Source organism: Tubulanus polymorphus, chromosome 5 (genome assembly GCF_964204645.1).
Source record: "Tubulanus polymorphus chromosome 5, tnTubPoly1.2, whole genome shotgun sequence".
NCBI lineage: Eukaryota > Metazoa > Nemertea > Palaeonemertea > Tubulaniformes > Tubulanidae > Tubulanus > Tubulanus polymorphus.
The window spans coordinates 4,731,772-4,750,583 of record NC_134029.1 but is presented as its reverse complement, the minus strand read 5'-3'; the positions used below and the strand labels follow the sequence as shown (position 1 = coordinate 4,750,583).

Below are 18,812 nucleotides of genomic sequence, written 5' to 3'. Positions count from 1 at the left end.
GAAGGCCAGCGCGTGCAATTACTTCCAGCCAGTGACTAAAATAAGGTATATCGAATTACAATGTTTCTAGAAGAGAGATTAAATCTAAATTATAAACAAGAAAAAAGATGACGACAACAAAATGTCAGTTAGTTATTGTAACGTCTTCGGCGACGGGGAAAAGTCAGTTTCTAAATAGATTGTCACACGCCTGGTTTAATAACGAAGATGATGCATTGATATATCAACAATGGATCAGAGTAATTTACTAATTTACTTTTCTAAGCAATTTTTTCGAGGGAAGCGAAGTACGCAGAATGTAGAGAGCTATCTTCTGAAGAAATCGAGGCTTATTTCAGAATTCAATTTTCATAAATATTTGGAGAACTCATCTCAGCGCTTCTAAATCAAAGCATGCAGATCAACTTCTACGGATTAAGGTGATGAATCATTTTTTTTTTCAATTCGGAAATCTTGACTAATGCTTACCGTATATATATCCGGCGAATGAAACCTTGTTTGAATCCGGGCCGTCGTTGTAAATCGACACGTACCAAGATCCTTCCTCGAGGAACTGTATAAATGCGGTCTCTTTGAACGGGTTTATGTATCGTGTCTGCAAAATTCAATATAAATACATCACTAAATATTTGCGAATATCGATACTGAATTAATCCCTACGATTAAAAGTGAGAATTCCAATTTGAAAGATGAGCGAAAACTTCATTAGTATTGAATTGTCAGGACTAATTGAACTTAAAATCTTTCTGTAAAAAAACCCGTTAAAAACGGGATGTTTCGGATGCGCCTGAAGTATTGTAAGTATTCTAAAAAAATTCTAAATTCTAAAAGGCACTTCTTGCGTTGTATCACGAAGTTCATTGATTTTTTTCGCGTATTTTTGGGTATATAATCGGACAGCACATTTCATAACATCAGTTCGACTCGGAAAAACTCGGCCCAATTTCGTCGCTGTTTTCAAAAATGACAATTACCTTCCCAACTTCTCGTTTGTATCGGTCTTTGATCGTTTTGCCGTCGAACACTTCGAAAAAATCGAACTGCGTATGAGTCGGGGGTAGGTTCTTACGTCCGTAGACTCCGATCACCGCGTAGCCCGGTACGGAGAAATTAAATTTGACGAAGTTCGGCCGCGGCATGTACAGTTTCGATCTCCAGAATGAAAACGGTGGCAGGGTTCGTTCGTTATAGCGCTCCAACTCGAACTGTACTGGTTTACCCTTCGGCGAGTTAGCACCTGGAAGAAATTCCATATATAGATTAATAATCGAAACTGAAGAAATTGTGACAACAGTTTGCTTTATTTTATCAGTATAGGGAATGTTTTTTTTTCTAATGACTTGGGAGTACGATCTTTTAATGAAAAGGGAACCGGGCGAAGATAGAAATATCTTTTTTCATTATTCTTCGAGGATTTCCAGCATAGAGTCTTGAAATGAATACGGAAAAAGTGTCTTGATAACAGGTTGATGGGAGAAGCAAATAGAGCTAACTTTAAAATGTGATGTTTTTGGTCGAATCACGAGCGGCCGATCCGTAGTAATTTTTAAAGCAATTTTTAAAATGACGTTACCGAGGTTTCTGTGGCTTCCGTATATCGAGGCAAAACACATTGCAAAAAATTGGACCTATCTTCATTACGAATGCACGCTCATACTCGTAGTACAAACTTGATTATCAGAGAACGGCGGCTTTTACAATAATGTAATAATTATCTCCTGGGAATGCACCTACAGTAGATCGCCTACGCAGCAGCAGCAGCAGCAGCAGCCGCATAAAACGATACGCAGATACCAGAGGTACCCATAAAACTGAGTCTCATGATGTACCAATTCCGTAAAATTCAAATATAAATTCAGCTCTACCCGTTCGAGGCGACTATTAAGCTTCGTCTGTAAAAAGCTTAATTGTCTTGTGGATGTAAATTTGAATTATCGGTCTTCGTCTACTTCTTTCACCAACACAAAGATCGAACTCTACATTTTTTGCATCTCTTTTCACAATCGACGGTTTATCTCGCTATTCAAGGCGCCAAGTCCTAAAGCACTGCCGCTTACCTTTCGATATCAATTTGATAATTGTCATGTTCAAGTCATCGGTGATAGGTCGCCGGGTTCCTCTGTCCAGAAACGAAAGCGCTGAAATGGAAATATTATTATTGAACGTGTGTATTCCTACAGACTGAGACAGACATGATTTTTATATATCCGATCGCAGGTAAACTTCATATCAAAATCGATTTGAATTATTTTAAAACTGGAATCACGTTGGCACACGAGAAACACCTTTGCTGCAGGCTCCACTATGTCGGTGACTCGATATTGTAAACATAGTTACTGAGATTTGAGGGAAATCTACGTGCGTGATATGATAGAACTATTAATAGCAATTATGACATCAAACAGCCCAGGCCTAGGTTTAGCATTTCTTAGTTAGCTTAACGTTCAATTGAAGCTAACAAACAACGCAGGAACTTCCCTTGGCGGGGATTCGAACATGATACCGTCGGTTCGGCATTCTTTTTGGTGACGTAACTTTCCTGTAGCTAAGCTCCGTGAGTAGTTACGTACTGGGTGTATTTAAGCGCATACAGGGTTTCGTGCCGTGGCAGAGTCTCGCGACGCCACCAGGTTCGAATCTACGCCGAGGAAGGAAACAGGGAGTTCCCACGACCACAGTGCACGAAAAATCGACCCCGTAATTTGAATAAGACGGATGACGATTTCTTTGAAAAAGTCGACGAATCGAAGAGGCGAAACCCACGGAGGTGATAAAATTCAATCATATCATACTCGGCTACAACCTACACTGTTAGTGGGTGGGGAGAATCATACGATGAAGCCATAAAAGAAGTTAATCTGAATGAATGACAATAGAAGTGTAGGGTTATCAGTTGAGTTCTTAACATTTTGATTATCGAAAACACGAGGAAAAACGAAACCGAACTTTACCGGTGTCAACAACGACAAAGGACAGTATGGGAACATGGACACTGGGTTTGTGTAAGTTGTGAAATGTGAGTTACTACAGAGCAAGGGTTATCATAATCACCGCTGGTATGACACACAAAAGAAACTGTAATGAAGGCCTGGGAAATTACATTATTTCCTGCATTTTTCTGCCACTAGCAGTCATCGCGCAGTCATTGTTTCTGATCAAAGGTCATCTCGGGTTATTTGAAGTCTACACGCCAGTTAGCTGTCGATCAATGTAAACCTAAGTGATATCGACAGGATGACCATTTCTGTGATGTTCACGCAAACTGTCCTTAATAACGTCGACAGTGACTCAGCTATTGTCTCCGCTAACGCAATTCAATAACAATCACGGTTTCGCAAACCATCTTCACTGTCCGCGGCCACTTCACAGATCGAGCCGACACGAGGTATCGGCAAAACCTAACAAACTCCATCCTGTAATACCGCCAATGCATCCACTTCACTGTATGGCTTTTCGAATAATTTCATTGACAATCCAAAGCGAATAAAAGAATGTCATGCTTCGTTCAATGAACTTTTTGGCATGATTGATAAGCCATATCAGAAAGTCTTAGATACAATTCGTAATAACCAGTCAGATTTTGAAATAGATCTATGGACTTTCTGAGGGGATGTTTCAACTTCAGCAGTTATTTTGCAGTAGATAATGAATTTCAGCGACCTCAGGAGTATGATTAACAGATTTGTAAGCGACGCTGACCTCATCGCGGCGAAACATTTTGCGGAAATGAAGCGGAAAACTGCCCACTGTAAATCGACCTTTGGGCAAGAAACTATAAAGAAATCCTGCGATCCTGAAACAATCTTTTGGTAAATAGGTGTCGCGGTCGATTGTGCCATTGTTCAAACTAATTGAAGTCCAATTGATTAATCTTTGAGTGATCCTGATTATCACCCAGATGTCGATATTCCCAGACTCAGGGTTCTGGTCCATTGTTCTTCACGTATATGTCATCGCTTTGTAAAAGCGAGTATGCATTATTTTCCAATCAGGTTTCTTGTGATTTTCACGTAACACGCGCATCGAATCGATACTGGTGCCCCGAAAAACATCTTCACCTAAGAGTTTTTCCATGCAACATTTTCAAACGGTTTGATAAAATACGTAATTCTAGACAATTCATTCAAAACAAGACGGGGTTTACTCACGAGACATTTCTACAAGGAATTCGTGACCCGATTAAAGTCGGCCGCCTTTCGTTTAAACGGTCGGATCACTTAGGAAAATCAATTACGTCACTTTGCAGTAATAACGGATCACCGCCAGACGTATATCAAAACTCTTTTTAGAAGGAATAATTGCCGAGATCGAAGGAAGTTTGATTCATCCGTTTACCTCCGGTTTTAGTATTATCGAATTCGTCTCGTATTTGTTCAGGACGAGGAACATATAGGAAGCATTCCCGAGCCGATGACTGGACATCCGGCGAGACAGCAGAGGACGCTGTGTAGATCATCCCGAACGCTCTTACCGTAAAATAACAAAACGCCTCATTGATATTAATCGCTGCCGATGTCGTAAGAGGATGAAACGTTTTTTTTTTCTTTATTCGATATGCAACGATTTTCCGAAGACGAAATCACCTTTAAATCCGTCGCAGCGAGCGGCGGATGAACAGCAGATAGTCGAGTCTCGCGGGACCATTGAAATATCAGGCCGACTGTTATATTTCTGCGTTTTGACGTTGCGTTCCGCGATAATTTAAAATTACTTAACCTTGTGGAAAGAGGCACACGCTCCACGGGGCACCCTTCATCGTTATAAGTTCCACGTCTGCTCGAAATAAAGGGCAGAAAAAAAAACCACAGACGAATCAATCTGATATCGATCACCTTGAATATGCAATGATTTCGCGAGATATTTTTCCCGTATCGACAAAGAAGGTTCTTTTTTACATCATTTTCATGGCCTAATCTATCGACATTCGAGTCCCTTCGCGTGCTTTAAACCGTAAACAATGGTGATCGTATTTCAAAGATTGAAAATCATAATTGTGATGTTAGTCACGTCATACGATGACGAACAGAGGGATAAATCAATCAAAGCGTCTTTTTGAAAATCGTATCCATCCATTGTTCGGTAAAAGATTAACATACAAGGGATACAAAGCATTAGGAAATAACGCTGATCACCACGGGAGAAATAGGCGCAGACGACAACACGAACAATGTACAAGGGAAAACGTGTTAAAACGAACGACTTTTGAAATCCAGGAGAAAGAAAACTAATCACACATCCGGAGATTACCCAACACCCCCGTGCCATATCAGGGCCAAGCCAACCGTTTGCGCTGACAACGAATGGGTCTGTGCATTTTGAAACGGGACAAATTTGGCCTGACCAATATAGTTTGCTGTAATTCATTACGTCAAAGCAACAATTCGATGAAAAGTTTTTAAGTTTTGATACACTTGTTTCTTATAATCATTGAATCAATTTACCCTTCTGGCAATATTTCCTCTGGCATTTTTACCTCTGGCATTTTTACTTCTGGCATTATCACCTCTGGCATTATTACCGTGAACCCATTGTACCAGGCTCGTGGCGAACTTTTTAGTATGGGACAAATTCCGTGTGAATGCTACCTTGTTTTGGAAATGACTCCCTAGCCGTAGCATCGTTTTGAGAGCACTTAAGTATCAAGTCAATAACTTACGCGTGGACGCGTTCTCTTTTAAGGCACGGGCCAAATTTGGGTCTGGGCCCCCGGTTTCATCCGGGTCAAATCTAGGGCCATGTCTTGGGAACGGTCTAATATGAATGACTTGTGTTATTATCGACAGATATCTGGAAAGACGGCGTGATTATCATCGTCATACACCAGCTAACGATTGTCCAGTCATATCCCGAGTATTGATCACTTAGTACCGCGGGTTAATTGTAAATAATCACAGAATCGATGTCGATGACTCTCGTTAATCATCTAAATAAACATCGGCCCTAATCGCCCGAGGGGTATAATACCCCCTCCCCTTCCCTCTGCTCCCCTCTCAGCTAGGTGGATGATAATGGGCCGCGCGTGACCAGCTCAAATTATCAGAATCTCATCACGACGTAATAATAGCCATTGTTTCGTGTTTGACGTTGATACTATTGGTCAATAATGATCAAACGTTGCCTCCGGGGAAGAGAGGGCTTTGAGAAGGTAATACCTCTATGAACAATAGTGCGGATCGGTTTTTTTTAATATGAGAAGAAGTAGCGCTAGTCGGAACAGTCACAATAGACCGATCGACGCCATATTGACTGTGACATGGGTCAACCATGAACTCTAAACCTAGAGATAGTACAACGATACCATACTCACAGAGGTGTGCTGTGACATAACGCGCTTTAAATCTACAGATTTCGAACTTTGTCGTAAAATCGCTTGTTATTTGTAAGCTTTTAACGTAAAGGATCTGGACGTTGAGACTGTTCGGCAACTTCAGATTCAAGGGCAGATTCAGAGGGCTCCCTTATCTTTTGCCGAGATTACACTTTCACAACTTGTCTTAATAAAGGTACAGAAACAAATAGTATTACTGGGCATTTTGTTTTGGAATAATTTTAGATGCTCAGAAAAACTATTCATTTCACTTGAACTCTCTAAAATTTCCCAAATCCCGATAAGAGGCGTCCTACAGCGCTCGCTGAACATGTATATACAACATGGCCTGGGGAGCTCATTTCATAAGTTCCTGCGGATCCACCCTGGCATCAATCGCTGAGTGGGGTCTCGGGAGGTCTCCGCTCATCGTGACAACATAGATAAACATAACGACGGTATAATCATCTATATCGTGAGCGAAGCCATTTCGCCTCGACCTTGAGAATCCCGTACGTTTCCATTCCTTCCGATGTAATCATTTGTGCAGCCGGCGAAAAGAATTAATAAGCCAGGAAAAAATACGATGCGCGTCCGTCGTCGTCCGTCGCGGAAAGAAAATCATTAACGATTCTCTGTATAGCGACGCGTTCGAATCATCAGGTGTGAGTAGTAGTATGAGTAGTCGCGGAATTAACCGGCGGCGCCAACTGAAGTGGGGCGAGGGAACAGGACAGGAAACCTAATTACTACAGCACTGCACTGAAGTTGTCTATCGACAATGACTGACAAGACACCTGATGCTCGGATGACACGAGAAATCGCAAAATACGCTAACTATATCATTTTTTCTTTTTTTCCGGGCCCTTTTCGTGTCGACTACCGCGATATATCAAATACGTCGCCTGCCAGCCATGCGTACCGCGCACCGAGCCCCAGGATGCACAGCGCGACTTCATTAGTCGACTTCCGCTCAGTGAAAACGAGATAACGCTGAACAAAAAGTCGGCGCTGGTCAAGAAGCGACTGCAGCCCACCCACATAATCCGCTTGATTGAATCTAATCGCGTAGGGGTAATTGAAATGTATGGTGGCCGTAACGCCGCAATCACTCGCTCTTGTCCACGGAACGACAACCAACAAGACTTTTTAGTGAATTCTTTCATTATCTCCGAAGTTCTAAGCCTTCTCAATAAGGTTCATCATAAGGGGACATTGGAAACCGTTGATGAAACACTATGTCCGTGTTGTGACGATATACAGAGAATAACTGACTATCACATCTTCATTTCAAAAGATGACTATTGAGTTATCGTCGAAACGCGAGTCATTAAATTATTAGCTTTAAGGAAACTTTTCGGGCGTCTTCTTTGTCGTTATATTATAGCGTGGAATTCTCTATGTCCGGGTAAATTGATCATTATTTCAACTGTTAAGCAGCTTTATTTCGGCCTCGATTCAATCGGGAAACGACGAGTTCAGTAGGCGTGAGTCGCCTTTTTTCCGACGGATGCGAATAGAATATGAGAGCAAGGTAGCGGCGAGCGGAGGTCGATTTTCTGTAAACTGATAACTCCCGCTGTTGCTTCAGAAATCGTACACACTTCACGATAATTACGTAGCAGTGAAGTAGATCTCCAGGGAAAGGACGTCACTAGTTAGTTCCGTAGCCACTTGACACGAACTCGTCTCAGACGCGACGAGCGGACGAAAAAAAATAAGTAACCCGCGTGACGCCAACAGTAACTACCATCAACACGAGTAGCGTCAACAAGTTTCTGTAACTCGGCAATCAAAGCGCGCCTCCGTCTCATCTAGCATAGTCATTTTGTGTAGTATCGAACTCGGCGACTATCGGATAAACTTTCAATCGCGTAGATAGCAATGCTCGTTTAAGAACCTAAAGCAATTCGGAAATCTTTTTTTTTCTCAGAAGGATTGACGAAATTGCTTGCAGCGGCGGAGAACGCATTCAGAAAGATTAAGATTTCTTTTCATCCGCGATGCGCCCATTTTTCGATTCGCTTTGAAGGAAATATTAGAAACCTTTTCGTCAACACGTCATTCGGCGGCGAGATTTCATTTGACAATACAACAGGTATCAAGACAAAACGTCTCTACTAGAAATAGGGCGCATTTCGCGTTTGAATTATTCAATTGGAATTTTCTTACCTGTAAGATACGCCAAACACGCCGCCATGACGACCAACAGTAACAGTAGAATAATTCCCGTACATCTCCAGCTGCATTTCTGTTTGATTTGTTTCTTAACTCTGTAGCTGGCGTTCGTAAACTTGGAGTAGTGTCGGAAGTCATTTTGCACGGGACTATATGATGGTACAGGTACGCTCGGATTCGGTATGACCATGGACGGATATGTATATTGTTGACCTTGCAGCCTTAGACAAAACAAGAAAAAAAATACAATAACACGATCATTTTGAGCACACGACGCCTTGTTTATACATATTGAAAAGAAAATAAAGTCAAAATCAACGCTTTTTCTTTGCTTCTAGTTTTATGTGTGGATGGAATAGTGAACCATTAGTTCCTTACAAGGAGGGCTTTATAAAGGGCGTCGCATTTGACATATATCAATCTATATCATACATGCATTAACCATAATATGAGATCGGTTGAGTTGTTTACGCATTTTCGAAGAGGTTTAAGCAATGCATCTTTTAAAGCGAGTGTCTCGTAAAAGCCAGCTGTTTTTATCGTTCGATATCGTGACTCTCGTAGGTTTGCACCGACTGCCGACTTCTGCAACGTACGACAAATTTTTATGCATCTCTCTACGCTTGACAAAAATCGTCCCTTTCCCAATACTTCACAATCGTAACCGAAGAGCAAACGAGTGGCGTAGCAATACGTGAAATACTGCTCTCGAGCGACGGGGAGCAGCGATCTCTAGTGTTATTCGAAATTCGCTCGTTGTTCGTTTACGAAGCAAGTCTCATTACACAACTCGACAGCACTCGACGACTCATTAAAACCAGTAATTACTGCCCACATTATTTCACTAAAACTCTTCAATAACGAACTGAATTACTGCGCTAAAAATTCATTTAATAATTCATCACATCTCGCAAACCGGGGTGAAACTGAATACGCTGATCAAAATAGTTACCACACTAACAGGTCGCCTATGGACACCCAACAATATACTTAAGCAAGTTCACGAATTTAGAAGCGATAGAAGGTGGCTTCTAGCTTTTCCTTGAACATTCGGAGTAAAGGCAGGAAAGGGCCTAAACTTCCATTTATGAAAGATTTCTACACTCCACAATCTAGCGAAGGGTTGTTCATTCTACAAGGCGCACTAAAATGGTTAGACCTGAAATTTAGACAGGTTAAGTACTAACCTCTCAGTCGGTGGTAAATGTTGAGGTAATGGCTGCTGTGGCGCCTGTTGATAATGATCTGACTTGTGATCCGAACGATTCAGCGAATTCAAACTTTCATATTCCGGCGGCATCCGCGTGTCCATCGTGCTGTGGGGAGACAGATGGGTCTGTTGTTGATGCGGCGGTATCGGGTTGTTCATGTCACCGCTGTTTATTGCTCTGTTGTTGCCGTGAGGAAGACTGTTCGTCTTGGGAACTGTACGCGGGAACGAAGGCGCCTGTGGCACTGCAATACAAATGCGTCAGATTCTTACATCAAATATCGTCAAGTTATATATACAAATAATTAATGAGCAGATTTTTCTTTAAAGATTTTACATATTTCGTCCGACAATCATGATGACATGAAAAGAAAACACGAATATGATATCGTTAATTATGCTCTACGCAAGATGCTGGAAGGCGAATTCTGTAAGTAAAGCGCACACGAAAAGGGGTTAAAAATACAGGCATTGATTGATAAAAGGAAAAAGTAACATACACATGAATGATTCAGGTAAAATTGCAAACAAAGTAAAAGTCAGCGTCACGCGAAAATATAAACAGTTCTACCACAGCAGATTTAATGTAAAATACATAGGAATATAGTTTTTGAGATTGAAAATCATTTGCTTCATAATTCAGTACATGCACGAAATCTTTGAAAGCATTTTGACGCACGATTTGTTGATAAATGAGATAATTACTGATAGAATGACCGCGGCGCTGAAGGGCACTGCGGTGAACCCGCAGCGGAGGACACGACATCCGAGCTAAGCTATACGCGCTCTAACACGCAACTAGGCTAATTGCTACGACGTTAACGTATAGAAGCGTGCTTGATTTAAGATGTTGGAATTATTAATTAGTGTTCTGACGATGATGTCGGGTAATTTGAACACTGATGGAGGGTTTTAGTCACATCAGATCGGATTGCTAGCCTAGCACTGAAAACAGCTATTCGCACGACATCATTTCCTTTAATTATGTAGTTATGACACCTGAACTAAATCTCGTTTTAAAAGAATGAGCCTAATTTCAGAGTGAATTTTTCTAATCGAAATCGAAGCAATTCTATACAAAAATCAGGTCGTTCACGGGGCAGAAATTATGACGTAAACGCGAACATGATGAGGCGAAAAAAAAAAACATAAAATATTACGGAGTTTTATTCATGCCCGATCGTTACGTACATTCGCGTAGAACCGGATTCGATGACAATCGTTTCGAGGCGTTTTCATTCGGTATCAAAATGCATCATACCTCATACACCGGGTAGAAAGTCCTCGGGCTTGAAAATGTCAGTTATTGCAATCAGCGGAATATTCATAGGAAAATCACATGTCTGAATATTCAATAATACGAAAGCGTTTTTACCGCTCTGCTATAGGGATAGACGGAGAGGGGAGTGAGAGGGGAGAGAGCGAGCGGGATGGAGAGAGTAGTATGTTTTGTTATCTGTTGTCCTTAGGCAAAATACAGATTTTCAATAATCAATCGACCGTCGTCATTGTGTTTGTATTCACATTAAATTCGCAATTTTTTGTACCTCGACGTAATAACCATTGGTGAAACACCATTCCGTGTTGTACGATATATAGAGAATCCCGCAATAAAACGAGGAAGATGAAGTTTGAAAAGTTTCCTTCAAGCTAACCATTTATCGATTCAACGTTTCGGATATAGGATGACTATTAGGTTATAGTCGAAACGTTGAATCAATACATCATTAGCTCGGCGGAAACTTTTCGGATTTCATCTTCCTCGTTTTACTAGCGTGGGACTCTCTATATACCTCGACATAAGCTTATACGGTTTAAAGAGGCGAGGAAAACCTACTTTCTACCATTTTCCACACATAGTTTAAAGCGATTTCGCAATTCGAATATATTTCTCTTTGTTTGATGAGCTATAACAGGCGCATGATTGCACGATTGCTAGTAAATTTGAATTCTATCATCGATGACGAGTTTTAAGAATGTTTTCTGCCCGCAGGCTGTAGAATGGTCGATGGTTTCGTGATCAGTCAATAATAATGAATATGGGCGGTAAAATTTGGTTTATCGATAGATTTTCTAGTAGTTTCTCTACCGTTGTAAAGAGCAAATAGTAACGTGCATATTATTACATTATCACAACGTATTGAAAAATCCTTTTTAAATCTTTGTTTATTTCAGGTTCGCTGAGCATCGAACGAACGTGTCTTTGGAAATTGCCATTTCGACCGTAAATCAAGCCCCGCCTAAATACATATCAGAGTTTTCAAAATATCTTATATCTAAAAGAATCGTTGATAGCATCACTCGTGAGATCTACTAAGACCTGAAAACACTGACCAGGGGCCATATGCGTCAAAGCTTAGATTTGAGACCGGACCAAGACCACCTTAGTTCTTTAATCAATCTAACAACTTGAGGCTAGCCTTGAGGTATAAGTTCACTTTTTGGACGACTGGACCCAGAAGCACTTCTTAGAATTCCCTAAGTATTGGTAATGGCACTAAGTCATCGGTGAAGAGGCTCCCCTGCTCATCAACCTCAAAATACGCAGATGAATGAATGATATTCATTCAGTCGTGTTGAGCGTTCTAAAGACGTGACTCTCAATCGATTTAAAAACTTTTACTCCTAAATGCATCTCATCCCCACGAGTCGCGTAAAACCTAAAAATAAATTGCATTAAAACCCGCTGTAGTAATTAACATGCTATTTAACTTGCCTACAATTTCCTTAATCAAGATTCTCATACCGCGTACACTGATAATTGATAGTCACACATTTTATTGTATCCGCTGAAATTGCTTATCATCACTGAAGAAGCGACGACGTGTATGTTTCGCAATCGAGTCTCAACAGCGACAATGATATAGCCTTTAGCGTTCCGTATCCGCGGTTTACGGCTTCGCTTACGAGTTCCATTCTCGCTGTTTTATCCGCAGTTATCTATTTGAGTTCAACGACGAAACGAAAACTTTTAACGACTTCACCTTAGATCGTGCATCTATGACGTCACATAGTATAATACTGGCCCAATCTCGTGCGAGAACTCCATAAATTCTTTCAATTAAAATATAACCTAACTTTAAAATCAATGCCCAAAGTGAACTTTTAGTATTTCAAGCCATTCTCTTTACTTTTCGAAAACATTTTTTTTCAACTAGTTCACTATTAGAAGACAGTGCACCTGAAGAACTTGCAAACCCCCATTCCCAGAACATAGTTTCGTGGCTCAGTAAAATATATAAGCTTCCTTTATGTCGGCTAGCTTTAATATGTAAGCTATCGCAAGAATCTACGACGCGTGTAAGCTATGTCAGCTATCAGGAATACTTCATATCTTCGTAAAACGTATAGGTATTTTCGTTATTTCTGCAATATTATTTATATACAAATCCAATAATAACCGCTGCTGCCTGGTGGGTATACCATGCGCCGTCAGCAGACGAACAGTTACCTGGTAATCGTCTCGTATTCTTCTCCACAGAAAGCTACTACTTCCGGTGAAAATTCAATTACGCGCGCAGAAGAGAAGACAAGACGGGAAACCTTTTTAGATTTACATGTTAATTATACAGACAACACGAAACAGTCTTTCGCTCGTCGTCGTCTATATTGGTGTCACCGCATCTAGTTTCCATTATCGACCCTCTTCATAATAATATACATATAAACTGATGATAAAATAGCCATATTCTATAAAGTAGCGCCGACTAATTCACTTAACAGGTATACAGTATGCCAGGTGTACGAGTTCGGTATCGTTATACAGAAACTCACGTCCCCGGGAACGAAGATCATCCTCGTGCGCTATTTTTAATAGCAGTTCGGATTCGTGTTTTGCCTTCAAAGGAATCCGTTAATGGAGGCCAAAACTGCGCACACAAAGCGAATATTGTAAATCTCATATCGCCAACATCTGAAGCATCGTATCAAATCATTATCTCGTATCATAATCTAAAGCTAACCGTTAAGAAAAAACCTGCAGATTACCTATAAATACATGTATTTAGGCTAAAAAAATTGATACCTTGTTTCTCCGCTCTGCTGAGCTTAAATGTTGACCCGGCCGGCCGACTATCTACCCTATACATTACTTTTTAAAAAATCGTGATCAATTTTACCATAACAGACCCAGCCGCTATAGAACTGAACTGTTTATAAATTTTATCATATTTTACAAAAATGACCCGGCCGCTGCGGAGAAACAAGGTATCATTTTTGTTTAGCAAAAAACCTGCAGATTACCTATAAAAAATACATTAATTTATATATCTGAGAAGATCTCCCAAGGACATCGAAATTGCGGGAAAGCCGTATACAATACAGAAGGGCTGTTGTGCAAAGAATAAGAAAAAAATAGATTTTTCACCTGGCAAAAACGCAAGAGTATATACCGAAAATTAATATTCATACCTGGATCAAATTTATACCGCGAAGACTGAGACATTGTCCGCGCAGGATATAGGTATCTTGTAGACTGGCGGAATTATTAATCCGTCGTTACGGTCACCGTAGCAACATAATCCGTCGTTAGATTAGTACATATGTAAAAACGTGTATGCTGCGATTATTACGTATATAACGGTTGAATGACGATGTAGCGCGAATGCAGCACACTCGCTCTCTCTCTCTCTCTCTCTCACTCTCTCTCGCGTGCAGGTTTTCTGTTATGTTATCCAGCATCAGCGTTCACCGCTGCAGCGTAACTGCCGTCAAACGCTGAACGTCATCAGAAATGTTGTTGTCGTTTTCAGTCGCAGCCGCGTGCTCCCCGCGACGAAGAACCCCCGTCAGCCAATCACGAATAGCCATTGACGAGATGACATAACGCACGTCGCGAAACGATGATCTCCAATCGTCAATTTTTCAAAGGTATAAACATACTCTTGTTCTCGTTCGTTCGGGTTTTGACGAATAATGTCACCAGACATTTTTTCATTACTTATTGACTATTTTGAAAATAGAGCGATACGTACGTAAATGCGACCGGTTCGATGTAAACAACGTTCAAAAGCGTAAAGGTAACCTGGTCGGTATTCGCTTCTGTTTGCCTACGAATATACGAACGTATTTCCGACGCTTCAAATGTGTCGAGATCAAATTGAAATCGTTGTTGTTGACGTAATTCGACAACCTATAACGCTCACTTCGCAGTGCCCGCCCGATCTAGTACATTCTTCGGTGGTCGATTTTCTCGGCAGGGTCATTGCTCCGACGCTGCAATGTCGGTGTATACTTCAATGCCCGGCGTTGATTTTCATATATGATGTATTTCCGCAATCGTCACGAAGTCATGTTTTATTGGAAGGCAGGTCGTTGCTAGATGAAGCCGCATTCCCCCGGGACGCTAGAACCCTCCGGCCGAGTTCGAGCGTGATATACTTTATAGTTTTTCGCTAGGACCGAATAGCTATTGTGCCGTCCCCGGGGAACGCTGACCAGTAGATGTCGGGCGATAAATTTCATATTTTCGCAACGCAGCCAGATCCTGAGGGAAGCTGACCGGTAAAATCTTATTATTGCAGTCAGTCGAGTCGAACGCTGGCAATCATGAGAAATCCCCGATTTAGGAGGGTTGAAGGTTACGGGCTACGGAGCGGACAGTATTTTGATTGGGAATTATCCCCGATACGAAAACATTTCAATCCTAACTAAAAATAAATGTCGTCTTTATTTTTTGCCGAAACCTTACCGTTATACCTGACACCTACACCCTACCTCTCGTTAAACAAAAATAACCTCAATAATCTGAAGATTAAATCTCTATCGAACCATTCGCGTGCGGTATGACTTCAATTTTCGACGACGTAATCACGGAATTATCCGCGATTCCCCCGAGTTGCCGGCGACGCGCGTGCATCGATGATAGATACCTGATTACCGCGGGAGGATCATCGACATTACCCGTATATCCTCAACAACAAACAATGAACGCGCGCTCGACGGCGACACGCGCGAAACGACGTTAAAAATCACTTTTTCTTACTCTTTCTTCCATCCGAGAAACGCGTATTACGAACTTGATACAACTATTTCGCGTGTATAGACGACGGACTTATTGTCTAAGCGGATCTCGTTTTGAGGCCGCCTCGGCTAAAAAATGCTGACTCACGACGCGATTCTTCGGGAATTTGGTCGCCGCGGATTATATTTGATTCGGCGTATACGCGCTATAATGCGGATGGGATTGTATTGTGTGTAATTTGAACGCTGGTATGGTCACACTCGATACCTCAAAGCCCGGCACTCAATAACTTTTCTTCAAATCTCCTTGATTTTTACAGCGGCGCAGTATTATTGTACGTGATTCATCACTTTTCTAAAACCGTCTATCTATCTATACGCTAATTAATGCTAGCCTTAGTTCGTCGCCTTCGGGACTTTTTTCTGGTTCGATTACAAAAATTCGTAGAGCTTTTTACAGCGCGACAAAGAGGAAGGATAGCGCTGCACGGCACCACAAACTACGCAACAAGAAAGAAAATCCAGTTCAAAGTGCTTCCTTGAATTAATATTTCATTCGACGTTTTGACCATATTCTAAATAGTCATCGTCAGGATTTCTTCACTGCTGAAGATGTGCCGTGATTACAAGTATCAAAGATATCGCGAAATTGCTAGACATTACGCCAAATGAAAAAGACCGCAAAAGAAACAACATGCATCACACATACATGTGCTTAAAATAAAGGTAAAAAAGAACGTATTCCGCAGAGAGGCATATAAAAATTTTAGAATTTTCAAAACTTTTTGAAAATCTTCACAGAAATATCGAATTTCAGAATCTTTCACTTTTTCTTTACATTTTTCACATAAATCTAACCCCTGCGATTGAAGGCTTTCTTAAGTGAGACGTTTTCGCGTATATTTCTTCTCGCGTCGATAAATTCAACTAAAAACGCCGGCGACGTCGGGGCGACGTTTTCATGGCGTGTTTTCGGGCTGTTTCTGGCGTGAAGTATAACCGTATAAATTCGGATTGTCTTCGACAGCGCGCGCTGTAGAGAGCTGCGCGTCGGCGCGATTAAATGCTCGCCTAAGTTTGAATTAGTGTTTTTAAGGATGTACTGTTTTGACAGGAGACACGTCGGTGGCGACTACGACGTTCGGTAATGCGCATCCGTGAGGGTGACAGGCATTGTGATCGATGCGCGAAAATTACACCATTAATGTCATCGTATATGGAAGCTCATTCAGCAGTCGTAGACGAGGTCAGAACATACACGAGTTTAACATCTGTACGAGACGTGTCTCTCCGACGAGGGGCGTGAGGGCGAAACGGCCGTCTGTCGTTTTAATGGCGGACAAAATGCACCCCTCCGAAACATGCGCACGAAGTATCAATAAACACGTCACCTCGTCGCTGAGACAGACGCGCGGCATTCCAACTTAGGCGGAATGAGCTGTCAGGATGAAATGCGGAATGTGCCTCCCGGAGGTTCTTAAGCGAATTAAACCTGATTAAACCTTAGTCTGACTTCGTTCGGGATAAAGACGCTAACCCGAACAATAGCACAGCCGAACGCGAAGTAAAAACGGAAAATCGAATTTAGCCCATTGATAACTTCAACTTCTTAATTTAGTTCAAGATACATTTGCATACCTGCATTATTCATAGACAGCCGCAAATTGATTCGCTAAGTCAGCGTGGCAGAGACCTGCGAACAATGACTCGTGAGGCCCCGAATGAAATCCAATTTCAGGCGATCGATTCGAACATTGTTTCTGTTTTTCAATTATCTCGAAAAGTTATCAACATAACAAAGATGTCGACTCAATCATTACCGTTAGGTCGAGACTCTTTCCGCTGGGTTTTGAAAAAACGTTGAAATTCGCGTATCAACCCTTGTTAAAACGATCTTCCCCGATCATCAAATGCTTGTCGACTCGAGGGATGATGAATCTGCCAATGTTTTTTTAATTGCGTAATGAACTTGTTCCCGAATCCGGTATATCGGTAATTTCTATTGTTCGCAGTTTGTTTAACGTCGATTCATTGAGTCACCTCTCAAACAATAGATCCCTAATCGACCGTTAAGAGATAAAATCACTACCCAATCATAAACATAACAAAATATAGCGATGCCAACGATGAGTTGGATTTAATTTTGAAGTGGAAACGGGATGAATTATTTTCCCCAAATAAACTGAAAGTCAATTAAGTAGCAGTAAAGGTTAAGCCGTCGTATGAGTAGTCCTTATACAAAGAACATTACTGGCATATTCATTACGTGTGGAGATCAAAGCTTTCGCAGGCGCCGCGGTCTTCAGGGATCCCGATGAAATTAACTAGGAATGATAGAATAAGAGGAATTTATTGGAACGAGAAAATTAAGATCGATATCGCCGAATTGCGTGGAATAATATTTTCATGCCGGCTTCGCGGTTTAGAGACGCGTCGGCCTGAATCCGCGTTATAGCGAGGCCCGGGACGCTAGTCCAGCAGCCGATATTATCTGCACTGCGTCATCTTTCATGTAAAATTATTCATTGAACGCATTCTGTACTGGCTTTTCATGAACGACGCCAGGCGAGACTTAATTACCTAAACTATCAGATATACCGCGCTCTAAATGGTTTATGTTTGCTTCCATAAAAAACCTCGCAGGTTCCACGCGTATAGAGAAACACAGTACACCAATGTTTCTTATTTCAACGAACGGGATAAACTAACTGATAAGTCATAGCGCGCTGATAAACCAACTCTTACCCATCTATAAAGCTCTATTTATCTAAGAGAAATAATCAGCGAGTCAGAAAAATGGGGAAAAAGGATTCGGCATTCATAGAGTAAATTAATCGAAAGTTCAGTGCGAATGATCTGAAAAGAGCGCACTTGATGAGGTCAAAAAAAATTTTGTATCGAAGAATTGATGATCTTTTCTCATCTGTCATGAAAGATTCCCCGGATGTAAAGTTTGAAAGCAAACGATCGAATTCAGTCGGCGTTTGCCCAGACTTAGCAACATTGATTATTATATACGTGTGTCGAACCGCACCCCTTCACAAGCACTTAACGCTTGTTTATGCGGCCATGTCTTATTGTTGTTAGAAACAATGATTTATCCTGTCTGTAACTGTTTCTATAATCGTACATTACGCGCGTAATGCGTATTTAGAA

General features: G+C 41.3%; 1 protein-coding gene across 1 annotated transcript in view; it reads right to left on the bottom strand.

Moving 5' to 3' along the window:
• LOC141905403 (teneurin-m-like) overlaps positions 1-18,812 on the bottom strand; it is a 51,966-nt gene that overhangs the window by 21,904 nt on the left and 11,250 nt on the right. The window contains exons 4-8 of the mRNA XM_074794253.1: positions 9,673-9,940; positions 8,480-8,706; positions 2,058-2,138; positions 975-1,237; positions 469-595 (exon numbers count right to left, since the gene is read on the bottom strand). Coding sequence (XP_074650354.1) covers positions 469-595; positions 975-1,237; positions 2,058-2,138; positions 8,480-8,706; positions 9,673-9,940 — 966 coding nt within the window. The remainder of the gene's footprint in view (positions 1-468; positions 596-974; positions 1,238-2,057; positions 2,139-8,479; positions 8,707-9,672; positions 9,941-18,812) is intronic.